The sequence below is a fragment of the Scyliorhinus torazame genome, chromosome 2 (genome assembly GCF_047496885.1).
Source record: "Scyliorhinus torazame isolate Kashiwa2021f chromosome 2, sScyTor2.1, whole genome shotgun sequence".
Taxonomy (NCBI): domain Eukaryota; kingdom Metazoa; phylum Chordata; class Chondrichthyes; order Carcharhiniformes; family Scyliorhinidae; genus Scyliorhinus; species Scyliorhinus torazame.
This window is the reverse complement of record NC_092708.1, coordinates 332,172,110-332,194,254: the sequence shown is the minus strand read 5'-3', so window position 1 is coordinate 332,194,254 and position 22,145 is coordinate 332,172,110. Positions and strand designations below refer to the sequence as shown.

Here is a 22,145-nt window from a genome sequence, read left to right as displayed (position 1 = left end):
TTAATCTCCCGAATTCATCCCACTGGCATGAGAGCAGACACATTACTCCACTGTTGCAGTGACCTGAGCAGTGCTATGATTTAACCTATGCAACACACATTAAAGCTTCAACTGACTTGTTAATAAATACTTACTGTTACTTTGCACTGTTTGAAGCAAGTAAGGAACAAGATGACCAAAGCCTCTGACTAATGTACTGTTGCGAATCATAGAATTTACAGTGCAGAAGGAGGCCATTCAGCCCATCGAGTCAGCACTGGCCCTTGGAAAGAGCACCACACCTCCACCCTATCCCCGTAACCCAGTAACCCCACGTAACCTTTTTTGGATACTAAGGACAATTTAGCATAGCCAATCCACCTAACACGCACACCTTTGGACTGTGGGAGGAAAACGGAGCACCCGGAGGAAATCCAAGCAGACACGGGGAGAACGTGCAGACTCCGCACAGTGACCCAAGCTGGGAATCGAACCTGGAACCCTGGATCTGTGAAGTAATTGTGCTAACACTGTGCTACCGTGCCCTCCAAGAGGCTCTATCCCACCTATGAATTCAGTCCCTTATTTGCTCGATTTGGTGCCTGTTGTGAATTTAACTTTATCGAACAATGCAGTTAGGAATCTAGACAAACTTGAATAGCAGGATTCCCCACTCTGATTCCGAGGCTTCTCGCTCAACACTTGCCTCCATTTCAAAGTCGCTCTCAAAAGTAATATTTTATGTTTCTTCCTCTTTAATCAGTAATAATCCACATCCATGCGTTCCAAATGTTACCAGCCGACTTTCATATTGTATTTCATCAAAGGCATTTTTGGTGTTTGACCTAAATACCATGGGTATACCATCTGTCCTGCCGCATCAGTTTTCTGGTGTGGAGCCCCCCCGGCAGCAGGATTCTCCGTCCCACCAGCCGGCCAATGGGGTTTCCCATTGTGGGCAGCCCAACGCCCTCGGGAAATCCCCGGACGTGGGTGCACTGCTGGCACAATGGAGAATCCCTACAGCGGGAAGTCCAGCCCCATGAACCTTTAAAGATTGGCAAGTCTTGCTGATCTGGCCTGTGCAACTACTTTGTTCTATTTGCATTGTAATTTAATTATTTTAATTCATTTTTTGCGGGATTTGGGCATCACTGGCATTTGTTGCCCATCCCTATTGCCCTTGAGAAGGTGTTTCTGAGCTGCTGCCTTGAACCACTGCAGCCCATGTGGTGTAGATTTACCTACAGTTCTATTAGGGAGTGAGTTCCAGTATTTTGACCCGGCGATAATGAAGGAACGGTGATGTATTTCCAAGTCAGGATGGTGAGTGACTTGGAGCTGAACTTCCAGGTGGTGGTGTTCCCAGATATGTGCTGCCCTTGTCCTTCTGGATGATCGGTGGTCGTGGTTTGGAAGGTGCTGCCTAAGGGGCCTTGCAGAGTTCCTGCAGTGCATTTTGTAGATGGTACACACTGCTGACACTGGGTATCGGTGGTGGAGTGAATGTTTGTGTAAGGGGTGCCAATCGAGTGGTTTCCTGGATGGTGGTGAACTTCTTGAATAATGTTGGAGCTGCACTCATCCAGGCAAGTGCCCCCACCTCCTGACTTGTGCCTTGTAGGAGGTGGACAGGCTTTGGAGGGTCAGGAGGTGAGTTACTCACCTCAGGATTCCTCACCTCTGACCTGCTTTTCTAACCACAATATATATATATATAGCTAGTCCAGTTCAGTTTGTGCTCAAGGGTAACCTCCAGGATGTTGTTACTGGGGTTTTCAGTGATGGTGATGCCATTGAATGTCATGGAGATGATTTCATTCTCTCATTATTGGAGATGGTCATTGTCAGGCACTTGTGTGGCACAAGTGCCTGACAATGCACTTGTGGATATTGTGGATGTATTTTCAATGTGAAGACTGGACTTCGACTCCACAAGGACTGTGCAGTGGTCACTCCTACTGATACTGTCATGGGCAGTTGCATCTGCGGCAGGCAGGATGGTGAGGATGAAGTCTAATATATTTTTCCCTTTTGTTGGTTTCCTCACCAACTGTCGCGGACTCAGTCTAGCAGTTATGTCCTTTAGGCCTTGGTCAGTAGTGGTGCTACTGAGCCATTCTTGGTGATGGACATTGCAGTCCCCTACCCAGAGTCCTTTCTGTGTCCTTGCCACCTTCAGTGCTTCCTCCAAGTGGTTTTCAACATGAAGTACTGATACAGCTGAGGATGGAGTACATGGTAATCAGCAGGAGGTTTCCTTGCTCCTGTTTGACCTGAAGCCATGAGATCTCATGGGGTCTGGAGATGATGTTGAGGAGTCCCAGGGCAACTCCCTCCCAACTGTACACCACTTTGCTGCCACCTCTTATGGGTCTTTCCTACTGGTGGGACAGAACATACACTGGTATGGTGATAGTGGTGTCTGGGACACTATGCGTAAGGAATGATTCTGTGAGTATGACTATTTCTGGATGTTGCTTGACTAGTCTTTGAGATAGCTCTCCCAATTACAGCACAAACTCCCAAACATTAGTGAAGAGGACTTTGCAGGCTCGACAGATTGAGTTTGCCATTGTCATTCCCAGTGCCTAGGTCGATGCTGGGTGATCTGTCCGGTTTCTTTCCTATTTATTGACTTTGTAGTGATTTGATATAACTTGAGTGGCTTGCTCGGCCATTTCAGAAGGCAGAGAACATTTCGGAGTCAACAACATGACACTGTGTAGTTACAGTTTGCAAGCCAAACCAGCTGAGGACTGCAAATCTCCTTCCCTAAAGGACGTTAGTGAACCAGCTGGGTTTTTCTGACAATTGGCAATGATTTTATGGTCATCATTAGACTTTCAATTCCAGGTATTTATTGGTTTCAATTTCCACCATGTGCCGTGGTGTATTACCCTGGGTCTCTGGATCACCAGTTGCAATACCACTACACCGCTGCCTCCCCCTGTTTTTTTGCAAGCTGATCTGTTCTGTTTGAGCCTTGCGGGATCATGTATTTTGAAAATCATGTCCCGAATGTTGCATTGTTGTGGAAGACAAATCATTAAATCCAAATTCCAATGTGGATTACCATGTGCAGTTTATGATGTAATCAATTAGAGTGAATGTTAATGTAAACATTATGGCCTGATAATTAACAGGGATGTGTTCAGAAGGTGGGAAAAGGTGTGCAGTTTCAGTCAAGAATCCATGTTTCCTCATATGCAATGGAGTTTTAATACAGTGTTCATCTTTTGTCCTTGTCATGTTTCCCATTTGAAAGTCTGCCTAATTTGGTTTTCAATCATGTGGGGAAAGTTCTGGGAAGAGGATCTGATTCCAGACCCCAGATACGATTGTCGATGTGGAAAGAGTGAGGGAGGTTCCAGTCACGAGGTTCCAATCACTCTAGCAGCATGGTGGAACAGTGGTTAGGTCTGTTGCCTCACAGCACCTGGGACCTAGGTTCAATTCCAGCTTGGGTGACTGTGCGGAGTTTGCATGTTCTCCCCGTGTCTGCATGAGTTTCCTCCGGGTACTCCGGTTTCCTCCCACTGTCCAAAGATGTGCTGGTTAAGTGGATTGGCCATGCTAAATTGCCTCTTAGTGTTCAGGTTAGGTGGGATTATAGGGCTAAGTCAGGGCAGTGGACCCAAGTAGGGTGCTTTTTCGCAGGATCGGTGCAGACTTGATGGGCAGAATGGCTTCCTTCTGCACTGTAGAAGCACTGCAGCTGGCCATCCACATAGAGAGAAACTGTGCTCCCTGCCTCCTCTCTGGATGCCCATCCACCCCCTTTGGTGATCCAAGAGAATTACCAGTGCAAACAGCAGTGGGGAAAACAGTCACCCGTGCCTCTGTGCAGTAGTAAATATTCAGAGCTGGTGGTGTTCGTCCACACGCTTGCCATGGGAGCGCTATGCACAAACCCAAACTATTCGATCACCTCCATGAGGTACGTCCATTCTGCTCGATCAAAGGCTTTCTCAGCGTCCAGAGAGACGATCACTTGTGGGGTCATAATAATGTTCAGCAGGCGTCTGATGCTCATCGTTGGCTGTCTGCCCTTAACAAACCCGATCCGATTTTCCACAATTACTTCTGGCAAACTCTCCAGTGACCTTGCTAAAACGTTCACTAGGATCTTGGCCTAAGTATTTAGGAGTGAAATGCATCAATATGACCCACATTCCAATGGGTCTTTGCCTTTTTTGGGATCAGTGAAATCGAGGCTTGTGCCAGCGTGGGCAGCAGGAACCCCCCTTGACAGAAGTCATTGAACACCTCCTACAGGTGTAGGGCCAGTGCTGTCGTGAACAGGTCCACCGGGAACCCATCTGGTCTATGCGGGAATAGGCTTTGTGGACATGGGCGAAAAAGGAGAACTACTTCGCCCTCGGGTGGTTGAGCCTCTATCTGCTCCATGACGGTGGTTAATTCACTTGCCATTCCTGATTTCGCTCCTGTTCTGGGGCCAGATCTTTCAATTTTTGGGTCTTGCACACAATTGAAGTCTCTTTTCCCTTCCCCTTCCCCCCACCCCCCCCCCCCCCCCCTTCCCCAATCCGGTCCCGGTGCCTTCCCTCACTACATGGAATTAGTGCATTCCATGATATTTCCAGTCCAGCGGTGCTTCCAGTCCCAGTCTCCTTTTCTGCCCATGGCTGCTATGTCCAGCCCATCGATTAACTGCTCATCTTCGAGTCCCCATCGGGGGCTCCAAGGTGTACTGTCTCCGGTAAAAGTGCTCGAAGGTTCCATTGACCTCGCTTGGTTGCTGTAACTACCCTATCATTCCCATCTCTGTGCTATCTCTCTAGAGGATGCGTGTTTCCTCAGCTGGTGTGGCAGTAGGCGGCTAGCCTTGTGTCCGTGCTCCTAAAAGGCCCCACATGTCTGGCAGAACTGGTTCACTGCTTTCCCAGTGGAAAGCACCCAGCTTTTCCTTGCCCTCAGTCAGTACTTCTCTCTTAAATGGGTCTCCTGTAAAAAGACTTTCCCAGTGGAAAGCAGGTCAAATTCCAATTGTAGTTTTTTCCCCCTCCACCAGTCGTTCCGCTGCTGGGGCTGTGGAGTACCGCCATTCCACTTCCAATATGGAATAGATCAGCCGCTGCCTAGCTGCTCTTTCCTTCCTATCTCTAAGCGCCCTGTATGCCATTATTTCACCCCTTTCCAGTGCCCCCCAGAATGTGGAAGATGAGACCTCCCCATTTTGGGGGATTTCTGCCGTGTTTTTCTTACAAACTGTGCGTCGTCCCAGTTTGGGTTCATATATTTACAAGTTCCGCAAGTACATCCAAGGTCCTGCTAACCATTACATATCAAAATCCCCCCCCCCCCCCCCCCCCGGGTCTATTACAGTAGTCGTTGCTGTAAATGCTGCTGATGTGGTGAACCACTGCTCTGTGTGGTGAACCACTGTAATAGGAGATGTAAGGTAGGACCTGCACGACAGGTTCGCCGGTAGCTCCTGCCGGCTGGCTCCGCCCACGGAGATGTGTATAAATATGTATGACCTCCAGTGCCCTGCCATTTCGCCAGCTGCAGCAGGAGGCCACGCATCTGACTGTAATAAAGCCACAGTTGTACCCAACTTTAGTCTTTGTGCAATTGATCGTGTATCACTCTGTCTGCCCCACCCAGCTTTTCCTTACCCTCAGTTAGTCCTTCTCTCTTAAATGTGTCTCCTGTAAAAGTCTACGTCGACCCTCAGGCTTTTAAGATGGGTGAAGATTCTGGATCTTTTCACCGGTCCATTGAGTCCTCTTATGTTCGAGGTGATTATTCTGATGGGGGGTTTCTGTTTTTCGCCCCCCCCCACTCCTGTGGGGTCAGCCATACGTCCATCCTGGATGAGCACCTGCATGCCAGGGTTTCCCTTTGTTTATGGGCCATCCAAGATGGACGCCACCCGCCTTCCTCTTTCCAGCTGTCTTCACGTGCAACCTGTTGTAACCAACATTCTACCTTTTCCTCCCTTCCCTTTCCCTGCTCCCCCATTGCCCCCCCCCCCCTAGTTTGTTGCTCTACCTCTACTACTGCTAGGTGCTCCCTCCCTACTAGGAGGTGCGCAGCTTTGATCCCCCCCCCCCCCCCGGTCTTCTCATCCCAGCTTGCTCGGCAGTGTAGTAGCTCCCCACTGGAAATGGTTCTTCTGAATCTACCCCATCTGATTTCCCCCCCCACCCACCCACCAAATTCCCATGTACAGTTACCCTTTTGTCCCCCTGGGCCATGAAAGTGCGCATTCAGGTCTTTGTCCTTCACTGCTTTTTCCCGAACTCGTTCTTATGGAAAAACACGTTTGCCTCCTCCGGCGTGTCAAAATAGTGTTCTTTTGACTCGGTATGTGACATGTGGTCTAGCCGGGTACAGTATCCCAAACTGCACCTTGCTTTTAAACAACATGGCTTTTGACCCATTAAGTTCTGCCTGCCGCTTGACGGGTCTGCTCCAGGACCTCCAAACCCTCCTCCCTAACCAGCTTTCTGAACATCGATGCCACGAATTCTGTTGTGTTCCTCCCCTCTGCGCCTTCCAATGACCCGATGATCCATAGGTTCTGCCGGCAGGACCTGTTTTCCTAGTCATCTACTTTCCCCTTGTGGGCTGTCACCAACCTTGTCACCTCTGCTTTGAGCGAGGTGATCTGCTCCCTCTGGTCTGTGGCTGCCTTTTCCAGGTCCCACACTGTTGCCTCCTGGACTCCCAGTCTCCTATCTGCTCTGTCCATTATCCCCTTTATAGGGGCCAACACGACTTCTACTGCTGACATTATCACCATGAGGTATTCTTTCATCGCTTCTCTCTGCTTCTAGAGTTCCTGTGATGAACTCCATCAGCTTTTCCATCATCGGCTGGGCCGGCGTTGGCAATCCTTTTGGGTGCGCAAAGCTTAGTTCTGGACCATCCCGGTTCTGTGGCACAATGGTTAACTCTGATGCCTCACAGCACCAGGGACCCGGGTTCAATTCTGGCCATGGGGTGACTGTATGGAGCTCGCACGTTCTCCTCGTGTCTGCGTTTCCTCCGGGTGGCTTTGATTTCCTCCCACAGTTCAAAGTAGTGCAGGTTAGGTGGATTGGCCATGCTAAATAATTGCCCCTTCGTGTCCAGAGATGAGCAGGTTAGGTGGGGTTGTGGGGCTAGGGTGGAGACATGAGCTTAGGTAGGATGCTCTTTTTTTGGAGGGTCAGTGCAGACTCGATGGGCCAAATAGCCTCCTTCTGCACTGTAGGGATTCTATGACTCCCTGTTCTGGATCGAGGTTTTCCTCTCCCTACTTTTACTGGTTTTGCAGCCAGGTATCTGGCTCATCAGCATCGTGGTCAGTTAAGTAGTAGATAGGGGTTAAGCTGGGCAATGCTTTGCATTTTTGGTGCCCGTTTGATGGGGTGAAAAGGTCTAACCAAAAGTTTCTAGGAGAGAGCCACCATTTATGTGCTTGCTCAGCTCATGGCCTCCGCCGCTGATCGACATGTTTGACTGATGCACGATCAATTGCATAAAGACTTGAGTTGGGTACAACTGAGGCTTTATTGTTCTAAGATGTGTAGCCTCCCACAGCAGCTGGCGAAATGGCTGCAGCATGGAAGACACACATATTTATACTCCGCCTACTGGGCAGAACCAGCATGCAGGGACTACCAATGTACCTGTAGTACAGGTCCTACCATACATCACCTAATAGAGGTGCAACAGTGGTTTACCACATTCACCCCCTTTTAAAATTGAGTCCGGCGTGGGTGGTGGAGAACTAAATACAACAAATGATTTTCTTTTTTTTGTGTGCGTGTGTGCGTATGTGCGTGTGTCCACGTCCCTTTGGGAGACCGTATCCTGGGGCCCGTCGGGGTACGCCACGTAGGCATACTGGGGGTTTGCATGGAGCAATTGCACCCTTTCCACCAATGGGTCCGCCTTGTGGAGTTGGACATGCCTAGGGAGTAGGACAGGTCCTGGAGTTGTGAGCCAAGTCGGGAGCGACACCCCGGATGTGGACTTCATGGGGAAGGCAAAAAGACGTTCATGGGGTGTGTTGTTAGTGGCAGTGCACAGTAGTGACCGAATGGAGTGTAGTGCATCAGGGAGGACCTCCTGCCAGCGGGCGGCCAGAAGGTTCCTGGACCGTAGGGCCAGTTGGACGGCCCTCCACACTGTGCCGTCCTCCCTCTCTACCTGTCCGTTTCCCCGGGGGTTGTAGCTTGTCGTTCTGCTGGAGACGATACCCCTGCTGAGCAGGAACTGACGCAGTTCATCACTCATGAAGGATGATCCCCTGTCACTGTGGATGTAGGCGGGGAAACTGAACAGAGCGAAGATGGTGCTGAGGGCCTTGATGACGGTGGCAGACGTCATATCGGGGCATGGGATGGCGAAGGGGAATCTGGAGTATTCGTCGACCACACTGAGAAAATACGTGTTACGGTTGGTGGAGGGGAGGGGCCCTTTGAAATCCACACTGAGGCGCTCCGAGGGGCGGGAGGCCTTCACCAGGCGCGCACGGTCCGGCTGGTAGAAGTGCATTTTGCACTCCGCACAGACCTGGCAGTCTCTGGTGATTGCCCTGACTTCCTTGACGGATTAGAGCAGATTGCGGGCCTTTATAAAATGGTACAACCGTGTGACTCCCGGGTGACAAAGGCTGTCGTGCAGTGTCCGGAGTCTGTCCACTTGTGCGCTAGCACATGTACCTCGGGATAGGGTGTCTGGGGGCTCGTTGAGCTTACCGGGGCGATACAAAATCTCATAATTGTTGGTGGAGAGCTCGATCCTCCATCTCAGGATTTTATCATTCTTGATCTTGCACCGCTCTGTGTTATTGAACATGAAGGCTACCGACCGTTGGTCAGTGAGGAGAGTGAATATCTTACCGTCCAGGTAATGTCTCCAATGCCGCACAGCTTCAACGATAGCATGGGCCTCTTTCTCGACGGATGAGTGCCGAATTTCTGAGGCATGAAGGGTGCGGGAAAAGAATGTCACGGGTCTGCCTGCCTGATTGAGGGTGGCGGCTAGGGCGACGTCTAATGCGTCGCTCTCTACTTGAAAGGGCAGTGTCTCATCTAGTGCGTGCATCCCGGCCATGGCGATATCGGCTCTGATACAAGCGAAGGTCTGCTGTGCCTCGGCCATCAGGGGGAAAAGAGTGGACTGGATGAGTGGGCGGGCCTTGTCCGCATAGTTTGGGACCCACTGAGCGTAGTTCGAAAAGAACCCCAGGCAGCGTTTGAGGGCCTTGGGGGAGGGGGAGCTCCATGAGGGGGCGCATGTGGTCGGGATCGGGCCCCAGACCGCCGTTCTGGACCACATAGCCGAGGATGGCTAAGCGGTTCGTGCTGAACCAGCACTTCTCCTTGTTGCAGGTGAGGTTGAGGAGAGTGGCGGTGCGGAGAAATTTGGCAAGGTTGGTGTCGTGGGCCTGCTGATCATGGCTGCAGATGGTGACGTTGTCTAGGTACGGAAAGGTGGCCCGCAAACCGTATCGGTTGACCATTCGGTCCATCTCTCTGTGGAAGACCGAGACCCCGTTGCTGACGCCGAAGGGAACACTGAGGAAGTGATAGAGGCGGCCGTCTGCCTCAAAGGCAGTGTATGGACTTTCCGATTTACGAATGGGGAGCTGGTGGTAGGCGAATTTGAGGTTTACCGTTGAGAAGACCCGGTACTGTGCAATCTGATTGACCATATCAGATATGCGTGGGAGCGGGTACGCGTCGAGCTGCATGTACCAATTGATATTCTGGCCGTAGTCCACGATCATTCTGTGTTTCTCCCCAGTTTTAACAACGACCATTTGGGCTCTCCAGGGGCTGTTGCTGGCCTCGATGATGCGTTCCCGAAGCAGCTGCTGGACCTCGGACCTGATGAAGGTCATGTCCTGGGTGCTGTACTGTCTGCTCCTGGTGGCGACGGGTTTGCAATCCGAGGATAGATTTGCGAAGAGGGAAGGCGGATCAACCTTTAGGTCGCGAGGCTGCACACAGTGAGGGGCGGTAGGGGCCCGCCGAATTTCAGGGATAGGCTCTGGAGGTTGCACTGGAAGTCCAGGCCGAGGATTAGTGCAGCACAGAGGTTAGGGAGGATGTAGAGGCGGAAGCCGCTGAACTCTACCCCCGGACCATGAATGTGACCGCACAGTACCCCCGGATCGCCACGGAATGGGATCCGGAGGCCAGGGAGATTCTTTGGTTGACGGGGTGTACCGCGAGGGAGCAGCACCTTACCGTATCCGGGTGGATGAAGCTTTCGGTGCTCCCAGAGTCCAGCAGGCAAGAGGTCACGTGTCCGTTGATTTTAAAGCTGGTTGATGCGGTGGCCAGGTTGTGCGGACGAGACTGGTCGATGGTCACTGAGGCGAGTCGTGGTCGGTCGTCGCTGGCGTAGGATGACGGGGAGCCCGGGGATACCTGGTCCTGGAACGCTGGCGGTGCCCATGTGCCGTGGGGGAGCAAAGATGGCGGCGCCTGAAGGTTTCGAGGAGGACAAAATGGCGGCTGAAGATCTAGAGGAGTATAAAATGGCGGCGCATGTGGTGGGGTTGAACAAGATGGCGGCGCCCATGGGCCGCACGTGTTGCTCGGGGGGGAAGATGGCGGCGCCCACTGGCCGCGCTTGGCCTGAGGGGGAGAAGATGGCGGCACCCACTGCCGCACGTGGTCCGGGGAGGGGGAGGTGAAGATGCCCATTGTCCGTAAACGAGCGAGGTGGGAGTGATAGCAGCGACTGCACGGGCCTGGCACACCGCGGCAAAGTGCCCCTTCTTGCCGCAAGCCTTACAAAGGACAGCGCGGGTCGGGCAGCGTTGGCGTGGGTGTTTCTGCTGGCCGCAGAAATAATATCGGGGACCCCCGGGGTTTGCTGGCTGGCGATTGGCGCAGGCATATTGGCTGGGTAAGGCCCCTGCTGGGGCGGCCGTCTCTAGGGTCCACTATGCGTAGGAGGGGTGGGCCGCGTGGCTGGGGATATAGGGCTGAACGTTGCGCGAGACGACCGTCATGGAGAGCACTAGTTTCTTTGTCGCCGCTAGGTCGAGCGTGGCCCCCTCTTAAACAGTCGCTGGCATATGAGGTCCAACCCAATCCCCGTAACAAACGCGTCCCGCATAAGGAGGATTGAATGTTCAGTGGCCGTAACGGCCTGACAGTCACAGTCCCGGACAAGTGGGATTAGGGCCCGCCAGAAGTCTTCTATGGACTCCCAGGGAGTTGAGAGCGAGTGGCGAGTACGTGCCTGGTGAAGACCGTGTTAGTCTTCTGAGCGTAATTCTCCTTGAGAAGCGTCATGGCTTCAGCGTAGTTCGGCGCGTCCTGGATTAGCGGAAAGACGCTGGAGCTCAACCTTGAGTACAGGATCTGTATCTTCTGAGCCTCCGAGACAGGGGTGGACGCCGAGTTGATGTACGCCTCGAAGCAAGCTAGCTAGTGTTGAAAGTCCTTTTTGGCGTCGCTTGAATGCGGATCCAGCTGCAGGCGATCCGGTTTGATACGGAGGTCCACCTTTTGAAAATCTTAGAGCAATAAATTGATGCACGATCAATTGCACAAAGACTTGAGTTGGGTACAACTGAGGCTTTATTGCTCTAAGATGTGTGGCCTCCCACAGCAGTTGGCGAAATGGCTGCAGCATGGAAGACACACACATTTGTACTCCGCCTACTGGGCGGAGCCAGCAGGCAGGGACTACTAACGTACCTGTAGTACAGGTCCTACCATACATCACCTAATAGAGGTGCAACAGTGGTTTACCACATTGACTTATACAGGTTTCTCATTATTATTGAAGTTTTTCATTAGTATTGAAGTGACATGTCATTCTCCTTGCATTGACCAGGCAGTCCAAATATCATCCTAAACCACTTTGTCAGCTATATGCCTAGTTGGTGGACTTCATACTACAACTCCTGCTGTAATGTTCACTTTACCATCTTAGTCTCCCAACTGGCCCTTGCAGATATAATTTCTGAATGTTGGTCCGATACATGCAGCTGGGGTAATATGATAAGGACGTTTCTTTGTCACTGAAGGGAGGAAGAGGAAATTAGGCACAAGTTGCTTTGGGGCATACTTGATAACAACTGCCTTGAGCACCATTATTGTAGTAAATATGTAAGTAGCTGTCCAATGTGGAATGAAGAGATTAATAACAGATACCAAAAGAAAGATACCATGGGTGGGATTCTCTTGCCTCCCCACGGAGTATATCTCAGTGGCCGGCAGCGGGATCGCCTGGTCCTGTTGCTATCAATGGGATTTCCCACTGGTTCAATCCCTCACCGCTGGAAAACCCGCAGTGGGGCTGCACTGTCCCTGCCAGCGAGGACCGGAAGTTTTCTCCCTATATTTTTTCCTCGTTTTATAATTTTTTTACTGAATTTAGATAATAAAACCTCGGTTTCCTTCTCCCCTTTGACCAGTCCTTTTCTTTCCTTCTCCAGAGAAAAATTGTTTGTGGTCATCCCTCCGAAGAACTGTTGAAGAACCTTTGAATCCTGATTATGCCAGTATTGAGAAACTCTTCAGCTTTCCAGTTTTGGAGGCAAAACAGAAAGAGCGAACTGTTAGCAAAACAGAGCTCAAAGAGGTAAGTGGCACCAGGCAGAATCTCGTGCTCTCGCTGGTGGTGAGCTTGGAGGTGGGAATGGTATGTATTTATGTGGGATGGTGCATACCTTCCCACCCCACCATCACTTGAGGCCCTTAAGTGACCAGTTAAGGGCCTCGTCCTGTGGCTGCTGGTGGTAACCCAGCAGCAGACCGGTCTGTCGGCACGTGGTGTTCACGACAAGTAAACCCTATGTAGGTTGCTTGTCACCTCTGTTGGTTGGGTGTTGGTGATGGTCCATCAGTCAGTGATTGAGGGCCTCGTCATTGGGAAAGGACTGCCCCTCCCTGTTGGCTGATCCCTGCCCTTGTTACTGAGTCACTAGAACACCCTCTCCCCGCGGCCCCCATCCCTCACCTGTGCACCTCTCTCCCCGCAGCCCCTCTCACAATTCTTACATGTGCACCATCACCAGGAGCCATTGTCTCCCCATTGGTGATGCTGAGCTTGAGCGACCAGCCTCTGATTAGTTGGCAGCTCTCGGTAGGTGAGACGTCTGCCCCTGCATCTTGATTGCAGGGAAAGGCCCGCCCTTGGGCCCCGTCACTGCCTGATTGTTTTTCGTTTGGCCCACCTTCCCAATAACAGGCACCTTGGGTCTCCCGCTGGCTCTCCAGTCAAGACCCCCAGATGCCTGAGCAAGATTCCACACATTGACGCAAAACAGTCATCTAAACGCAGCCACTTCCATGTATAACTCATTATTTCTGGCCTCTTGTTCACCACAGATCACATTTCTAGATTCCAGGAAAAGCCTTAACTTGAACATATTTTTAAAGCAATTCAAATGGTGAGTTACTTGAACATAGATTTTATTTGCTGTAATTACTAGTGTGGGCATTTGGTAAAATATCAAATGGTTAATCTACATTTCAAGTTTGCTTAGTACTTGTTCCACCATCAGTTGATTATATATCCAAACTTTGCCTGACCTTTGCACCTCTGCTCGCCATACACCGTTGAAAGTAAAACAAGTGTAACTACTGTCTGTTCAGCTGTTTGCTCATCGGCCAGTGATACATCAAGTGGTGACAATTTTTAAAAGTTAGTTACTTAAAACGAGAGTGCCACTGACCTTTTCTTGCCCATCATTGGTTGACCTGAGAAGGTGGTGTGGCAACTTTCTTGAATCAGTGGTAGCAGTTTGAATTCACTTGGCAAGCCATTGTATCAGAGGTATCAGAGTTAACAGTCATCATGTATATTGGCAATGCAATGACCGACAGGCCAGACTGGGTAAAGATAGCAGATTTTCTGCCTTAAAGGATATTGGCCATTTCTATAGATGTCACCTTTTTTTAATTTCCAATTATTAAAAAAGAAATGTAAAACTAATTTCAAATGCCATGGTGCGATTTATACTCCTATTCTCTGGGTTATACTTGTTCAATCACATTACTGTATCGGTATAAACTTGTGGATAAATTCCTAACCCTCAACAGAACCATTTGTTTCCAGCTTTCCTAGAGAAAGGGAACTCTTGTTAAAGAGCTGGCCCTTGCTCCTTTTTTAATTTTTGATTTTAATGAATGCATCATCTCCAATGAAAGGTGCACAAACTAATATTTTTCCCCTTTGCTTCATTAATCCTTTTGTGCCACCGAATGTTTGACTTGAAGGTGAAAGAATAACTAGATAAAGAGTAGGGCCCATTGAGGACCACAGTGATAATTTGTGTCTGGAGCCGGAGGATGTAGGTAGGGTTTCTAAATGAATACTTTGTGTCAGTGTTCACTCGTGAGAGGGACCGTGTGGGTATAGAAATCAGGAAGAAGGAGCGTAAGAAAATTAAAGAGATTAACATGGAGAGGAAATTCTGAGTGGTCTGGCAGACTTAAAGTGGGCAAACCTCCAGGGCCAGATCAAATGTATCCCAGGCTGCTGAGTGAGGCAAGGGAGAAAATAGCAGGGGTGCTGGCCAAATTTTCAATTCCTCTCTGGCTACAGGAGAGATGCCGGAGGAATTGAGGAGAGCCAATGTGGCACCATTATTCAAGAAGGGAGGAATAGATAAACCAGGAAAGTACAGGCCAGTCAGTCTAACCTCCGTCGTGGGAAACTATTGGAAGCAATTCTGAGAGACAGAATTAATCTGCATTTAGTGAGGCAGGGATTAATCAAGAACAGTCAGCATGGTTTTGTTAAGGGGAGGTCCTGTCTGAACAACTTGATTGAGTTTTTCGAAGAGATGACCAGATGTGTAGATGAGGGAAATGCACTTGACGTAATCTATTTGGACTTCAGCAAGGCTTTTGATAAGATCTCGCATGGGAGCCTGATAGCGAAGAAAGATCCATTGGATCCAAGGTAGTAGGACAGGTGGATACAGTAGTTAAGAAGGCATGTGGTATACTTTATCAGCCGAGGCATAGGCAGAGGTCGGGATTCTCCCAACGGGAGTCTAAGTGCCGATGCCGGAGTAAAAACTGGAGCGTTTTACTCTGGCGTTGGCGCCCATTCACAGACCCCTATTCTCCCCCCACCTCCATGGGGCTAGCAGGGGCGTCGCGTGAATTATGGGGGCGGGGCCTCGGCACAGCATCAGAGACCCGGCGCCTTGGGTCCCGTGCATGCGCAGTTGGGCCGGCATCAACTAGCGCATGCGCAGTGGCCGTCCTCCCCCAGGCCGCCCCACAAAAACATGGCGGATAGATCCAGGCTCGCCGACGGAAGAAAGGAGGCCCGCCGACAGGTTGGTCTCGATCGCGTACCAGGCCACTCTGGAGGCCCTCCCTGGGAATGGAGCCCCCCTGTTCCCCGCCCCCCGCCTCCACAGGACGCCCCCCCCAAGCCTTCGTGACGAGTACCCGCCGGCAGCGACCAGGTGTGGATGGCGCCGGCGGGACTAGGCCGTTTACGCGCAGCCGCTCGGCCCATGCGGGCTAGAAAATCGGCGCTCGCCGTTTACTGCGATTCTCCGAGCGGCCCGGCGCGATTCGCGCAGCGCTGGTTTAGGCGGGGGTGGGAGAATCGAGAGCGGGGGTCGGGGCATCATGGCGCAATTCGCGCGGCGCCCCGGCGATTCTCCCACCCGGCGGGGGGGGTGGAGAATACCGCCCACCGAGTTGAACTGTATAAAACATTGGTTAGGCCACAGCTAGAGTATTGTGTGCAGTTCTGGAATCCACATTATAAGAGAATGTGCTTGCACTTGAAAGGGTGCAGAGGAGATTTACCAGGATGTTGTCAGGGCTGCAGAGTTTTAGTTGTGGAAGAGAGATTGAATAGACTTGGATTATTTTCCTTGGAGCAGAGGAGACTGAGGGGGACATGATTGAGATGTATAAAATTATGAGGGGCATAGATAGAGTAGACAGGAACAAACGTTTTCCCTTGGTGAAGGGGTAAATGAACAGGGGGCATAAATTTAAGGGGGCAGGAGATTTAGAGGGGATGTAAGGGAAACCATTTTTACCCAGCGGATGGTAGGAGTTTGGAACTCACTGCCTGAAAAGGTGGTGGAGGCAGAGACCCTCAGAACATTTAAGAATTATTTAGACGTGCACTTGCGATCACAAGGCATACAAAGCCATGGGCCAAATGCTGGAAAATGGGATTAGAATAGTTTGGTAGTTATTTTTGACCCACGCAGACTCAATGGGCCGAATGTTCTATGACTCTGGGCACAATCGAATGGCCACACTGAGCCTGAAAAGCAATGTGCCGCAGTGCAATATGGCCAATAGAAGCCGGGGGACCACGCTCCCGGGATCTACCTTGCACGCAATGCCTTGTGAGATCCAACAGGATTGTGGCTAAGGCCTATTGTCTAACTCGAGTGCCGTTCAATAGCGTTGTGTTTCTCGGTGCTGCAGGTGCCGGGAAACACGCGGCTAAACACGCTCATGTTTTCCCATTTGGTTAAATCGCGCCCTCTGACTCTGTTTCCCGATCACAATCAGTTCTTTTATTTTGTTGCAACAGGGAAAGTGTCCCATTACTGTTTTGTGTCTCCTTGCAAGGATGCTCTTGGTCTTTTCTCCCGCAGGCAATAGTCTCCAAAAGGATAGATGGCCAGATTTAACTAGTGTCTGTCAGTCAATGGTGGCCAGATTTAACTAAAATCCGTCAGTCAATGGTGCAGAGGCATTGAACTGATCCCCTTGGCTGATTAGGAATTTTTGCTCTTGTGTGTTAGCTGTTCCAACCAATTGAATCTGGGGCTCCACAGAGCAAGATGTAAGGACATCTATTCCATTAATGGCAAGGAGAAATTCTATTTTTAATTATGTTTATTACCTGGAAACTAAGTAATCTCCTTGAAACTGAATAAACCGTGATGATATATAATGCTGCCTCTTGGTTTGCTAAAGTTTAGTTGCTGAGAATTGTGTTCTTTTAAGGATGCAAAATCTCATTTGTCAATGTTTCATTAGTTCTCATGAAGAAGTGACTGACATGATCAGGAGAGGGGACCAATCTAAATTCGATGTTGAGATTTTAAAGCAACTCAAGAAACTACTACCAGAGAATCATGAGGTAAGATGCCAAGGCAATGAATACCAGTTCTGATAACCTGAGTGGGTCAATATTATTTCGGCTATAACCTTTTCTTTTAATTCATTCCATGCACAGGTAGAAAATATAAAGGCTTACAAAGGAGGAAAGGAAAAATTAGCAAGTGCTGATCACTTCTACCTTCTCCTCCTGGATGTTCCTTGGTATGTATTACTGGTGCCAGGTTTATTCTGCAGGGATTTTGTTTCAGATACAAGTTACATTTGCTGGTTGCTGGGGCGGTACTGCGGCACAGTGGTTAGCACTGCTGTCTCACGGCGCCGAGGACCCGGATTTGATACCGGCACCAGGTCACTGTCCGTGCGGAATTTGCACATTCTCCCCATGTCTGCGTGGATCTCACCCTCACAACCCAAAGATGTGCAGGGTAGGTGGATTGGCCACACTCAATTGCCCTTTAAGTTTAAAAAAAACATTTTGCCAGTTGCTCATCCAACCTTATCCATCTGAAAGTGTCACGCATCTCATGAACTGGAATCAAAGTTTTGTTAATCATGTGAGACCTTTGATGCAATCGAGCCCCTCTTGATTTTAAAATGGGTTTTAAAAGGAGCTGGGCAGAAAATAGACTTGGAACAGGGAAAAGAACATGAACAAAGTGACAAGAATAAGAATTGAAACGAGAGGGAACTAAACCAACACTGTGTAGAAATACATCGAAAATGGAACTGAACTGCACTGGGGGGTGAGGGGAGGATTTCAGCTTATTTCTGGTGAGAAGTAGAAGTACATGCTTGTACATAAAGTGCCTCTTTATGGTTTTGCTATAAATAATGAATGGCAGAAACCTTTCCTCAGTTATTTACATTCCATTAGAATTTTACAAGTGCAGAACGCTTGGTGAAAACTTATAAATAACAATTAATAGTTATGCTTTTGTTACACATGATATATAACCTACTGGAAAATGTAATCGAAGCAAGGCGGTTACCGATATTTGACAGCCCTGATGTGCAAAACTGCTAAATATTAAGCCTGGGAGTTGCACATCAAACCCAAAGAAATAAGCACATTACAATTAACTTCGCTATTTTGAATGACTTACTCTGCATGTAAAATTTATTCTTTGGATTAGAAACATACATTTTATCTGCTGTCGCCATTTTTTTCGAGCACTTATTATGGAAAATGCTTAATATACGCAACAAAACATTGGTAAAGAGTAAAGCAAAACATTTACTATATAGTAACTGAAAGAAATGGAGTGTACTCTTTATTAGTTTCATCTTAATATCAAAATTATTTTGGGAAGGCGTTAATGATGCATTTCTCCCTTTAATATTTAACAGTCAGTAGACCAGTTCACAAGTGTCCACAAATCTCACACACATTAGTTTTATCCAACACATTTAACGTCCTGAGGAAATATTCTGTCTGTTTTTTGTTTTTTTTGTCCTGATCTCCTGACGAAGATGGAATAAAATTCTAATTTTATATTACATATTATGGATCGGTCACCTCAAAATGGTGTAATATTTCCCTGGTTCAAGAGGCAGGAAATCATTGTATTCTTGGCATTTTATGTGTGTTGATTATTTTGATTCTTAATCAGGTATTTTTTTATTTTTTGTTCACCAAGTGTTAACTGTTTTATTTCAAATAGCTAGTAGTGACTTATTTTTCTGGTCAAATCTTTACCATTTGTCGAACCTTAATGAAACGAGAGGCAAAACTATCGCCTACCTCACGTTTGCCTGAGGCTTGTGAGTTTTCTACTAATGTTCTCTAGTTTAAAAGTCTCCACTCGACTTTGTTTATTTCTTTATCCTGCTCTATCACAGCTACCAGCTAAGAATTGACTGCATGTTGCTGTGTGTAGAGGCTACTGGTACATTGCAAGTGCTCCAACCAAGGGCAGAACTAATCAAAACTGCTTGTCAAGGTAAGTTTGGTGGCAAACATGGTGCTTATCAGACTGAAATGTTAAACTGCAGTTGCACCACAAGCATCTGAACGGCATTCTGACTGATCGGAGATCAGAAAGTTGATGCCATCACGCGTGTGAATTGATGCAACGTCCTGCATTGACTTCTAAAATAGGACTGCAGCTGCTTGTTGGCCCATTCACAACATTGATGTGCTTCACCATCCTCCATTTCAAGGATGCAAAATAGTTATCAAATAAAATGTTGTCTTTCACGTATCGCACATTTCTTGTATTTTGTTTCCAAGTAACGTTAAGACCATTGCCTCGTTATCTTATGTTGCGTAATTATCATTTTCTTTCAATCTAATCATCGTATCTCTAATCAAAGGTAAATAGTTTAATAAGATTTTAATGCTGTTATATGCAATCTTAAAGGCAGGTATTAATGCTTATTGATCAGGCGCATGTGTTCATAGCAAAGTGGTTAGTTGGTGTTTGACGGTGTCTTTTCTTGTAATTGCACAATGCCCTACCACATGAGGACATATGAATTAGGAGCAGAAGTGGGCAATTCAGCCCTTCGAGCCTGTTCCATCATTCAATCAGGATCATGGCTGATCTCTTCCTGGTGTCAAATCCATCTCCCCACCTGTTGACCATATTCCTTTAACCCGCTTTTTATCAGAAATGTATCTGTCTCCTTCTTGAAACCATTTAATGATTCAAACCCCACCGCACACTGGGGCAGCAAGTTCCACAAATTCACCACCCTCTGCGAGAAGCAGTTCCTCCTCATCTCAGTTCTAAATCTACCGCCTCTCAACCCATGTCCATGATCTCTCATTCTAGATTGCCCCACAAGGGGGAACATTTGGTCCACGTTTACTTTATTAATCCATTTTAGTATTTTATACACCTCGATCAGATCCCCTCTCATCCTCCTAAACTCCAGCGAGTTTAAACCCAAACTGTTTAATCTCTCCTCATATGGCCATCCTTTCATCCCTGGAACCAATCTGGTGAACCTCCTTTGAACTGCCTCCAATGCCACCACATCCTTCCTCAAATAAGGAGACCAAAACTGGACACAGTACTCCAGATGTGGTCTCGCCAACATATAACAAGAACTTGCAATTGTTCAGTGTAGTCAAACATCACAAGATGCTGCACAGGACTGCTTTACAAACACAAAATTACACGAGCCAAAAGCTAGTTTTTAGCGAGTGTCTTAGAGGAGCGAGCAATAGAGAGGCAAAGAGGTTGATAGAAGAAATTTTGGATCTTAAGACCGAGTCACCCACAGGTGCAGCAGAGAAAATTAGCGATATGCAATAGACCAGAATAGGTGGAATGCAGAGACCTTGGAGGACAGTAGGGCGGGGTGAGGTGATAGAGCTGGTGGTGGGGTTGGAGGAGGCTTGTAGAGATGGATAGTCCAGCCCAATGAGGAATTTGGAAGCAAGGATAAGAATTTTAAAAGCCATAGAAGGCTGTGGAGGTCAAGTCATTGAGTGTCTTTCGGACAGAGATTGATAGATTCTTGATTAATAAGGGGATCAGGGATTATGGAGAGAAGGCAGGAGAATGGGGATGAGAAACATATCAGCTATGATGAATGGCGGAGCAGACCCAAGGGCCGAATGACCTAATCGTGCTCCTATATCTTATGGTCTCATAATATTTGCTCATTATTTTATATTTAGAAAGAAGATTTTGCACAGTGGATCGTCATTATGTGACCATTTCAAGATCCACAGGCCAATTATAATCATCAAATTAACATTAGCAGGATGCAATGTTTATAATTGTTCTCTGCTTTTGAATAGATCTTCTTTCTGCTTCAAGACTACCCCTGTTCTGTGACTTAATTCTTAAAATTGGAAACTTCCTGAACTATGTATGTATTCTGTGAACTATACAAAGGTTATTGGTTTACACAGTGACATCCAGAAAACTACTTTGCATCAGTTAAACACAATTAATTATTGAAAATCTATGATGAACATGTTATTTAGTTAGACTGTTAAAGATTGATTTTTTAATTCAATTTTTTTATAAACTAGTAAAAATGCAAATTTTGAAAAATCAGTTGTACAAAATTAGAGAAGATTGATCAGACAAACTGGTATGTGACAAGTATGTTTAAACAGGGACATAGTGGCACAGTGGTGAGCACTGCTGCCTCACGGTGCCAGTGACCTGGGTTCGATAACAGCTTTGGGTGACTGTCTGTGTGGAGTTTGCACATTCTCTGTGTGCGTGTGTGGGTTTCCTCCGGGTGATCCGGTTTCCTCCCACAGTCCAAAGATGTGCAGCTTAGGTGGATTGGCCATGATAAATTGCCCCCTACTGTCCAGGGATAGGGCAGGGTGGGTGGTGGAGTGGACGTAGGTACTCTTTCAGAGAGTCAGTGCAAATACGATGGGCCGAATGACCTCCTGGTCAAGCACTGGAGGGATTCTATGATTTCTAACTTTCATTGCATTTGTGTTTATATTTTAATGTGTACTTTGTGTTTTTTCTTTACCTTCCAACAGGGCAGTCACACAGGGAATGCAGATGGCTTTAAAATAAGTACCTTGCTAAAACTGACGGAAACGAAAGCAAACCAATCCCGGATTACATTGCTCCATCACATGATTGAGGTGATACCTGTTGTATTGATATTGGGTACAAAACGTGTATGTTAAAGATTAGTAGTCTTCTCTATGTTAATAGCAAGTCTTCATTAAATATAAGGACATTGGCAAGGAGCTATCTCCATGTCTAAGTCTTAACATGTCTCTGGGCAACATACTGAACCTAGCTCTGGGTCATGTGCCTTCTTACACTACTGTGTGGGTGGTACTGTACTTAGTCCCACACACTCGGACTACAACAACTTTGAATTTTATTTTGTTTCAATTCGTTAATATCTGACATTTATTTCTTCAAATTTTCAAGGAGATTGAGACGTCCCATCCAGACCTTCTGAATCTTCCTGATGACCTAGAATCCATTTCAAAAGCAGGAGGGTAAGACGACCATTTGAAATCTTTTCATAGCTTTAACACTTTTTAAATAGGGTCTGAGGTGGCAATTTGTTTTCTCAAACTGAACTGTAAAGCAATCCCTTTTTTTTATTTTGCAGTGCTAAAAAATTTAATTTCAACAACCGAACTGAACAGAGGCTGTTGGATTATATTAAAGT

General features: G+C 47.9%; 1 protein-coding gene across 1 annotated transcript in view; it reads left to right on the top strand.

The window, feature by feature from the left end:
* inf2 (inverted formin 2) overlaps positions 1-22,145 on the top strand; it is a 102,112-nt gene that overhangs the window by 66,440 nt on the left and 13,527 nt on the right. Inside the window, exons 9-16 of the mRNA XM_072489851.1 lie at positions 12,404-12,549; positions 13,299-13,360; positions 16,947-17,049; positions 17,146-17,231; positions 18,870-18,970; positions 20,782-20,852; positions 21,493-21,600; positions 21,899-21,969. Coding sequence (XP_072345952.1) covers positions 12,404-12,549; positions 13,299-13,360; positions 16,947-17,049; positions 17,146-17,231; positions 18,870-18,970; positions 20,782-20,852; positions 21,493-21,600; positions 21,899-21,969 — 748 coding nt within the window. The remainder of the gene's footprint in view (positions 1-12,403; positions 12,550-13,298; positions 13,361-16,946; positions 17,050-17,145; positions 17,232-18,869; positions 18,971-20,781; positions 20,853-21,492; positions 21,601-21,898; positions 21,970-22,145) is intronic.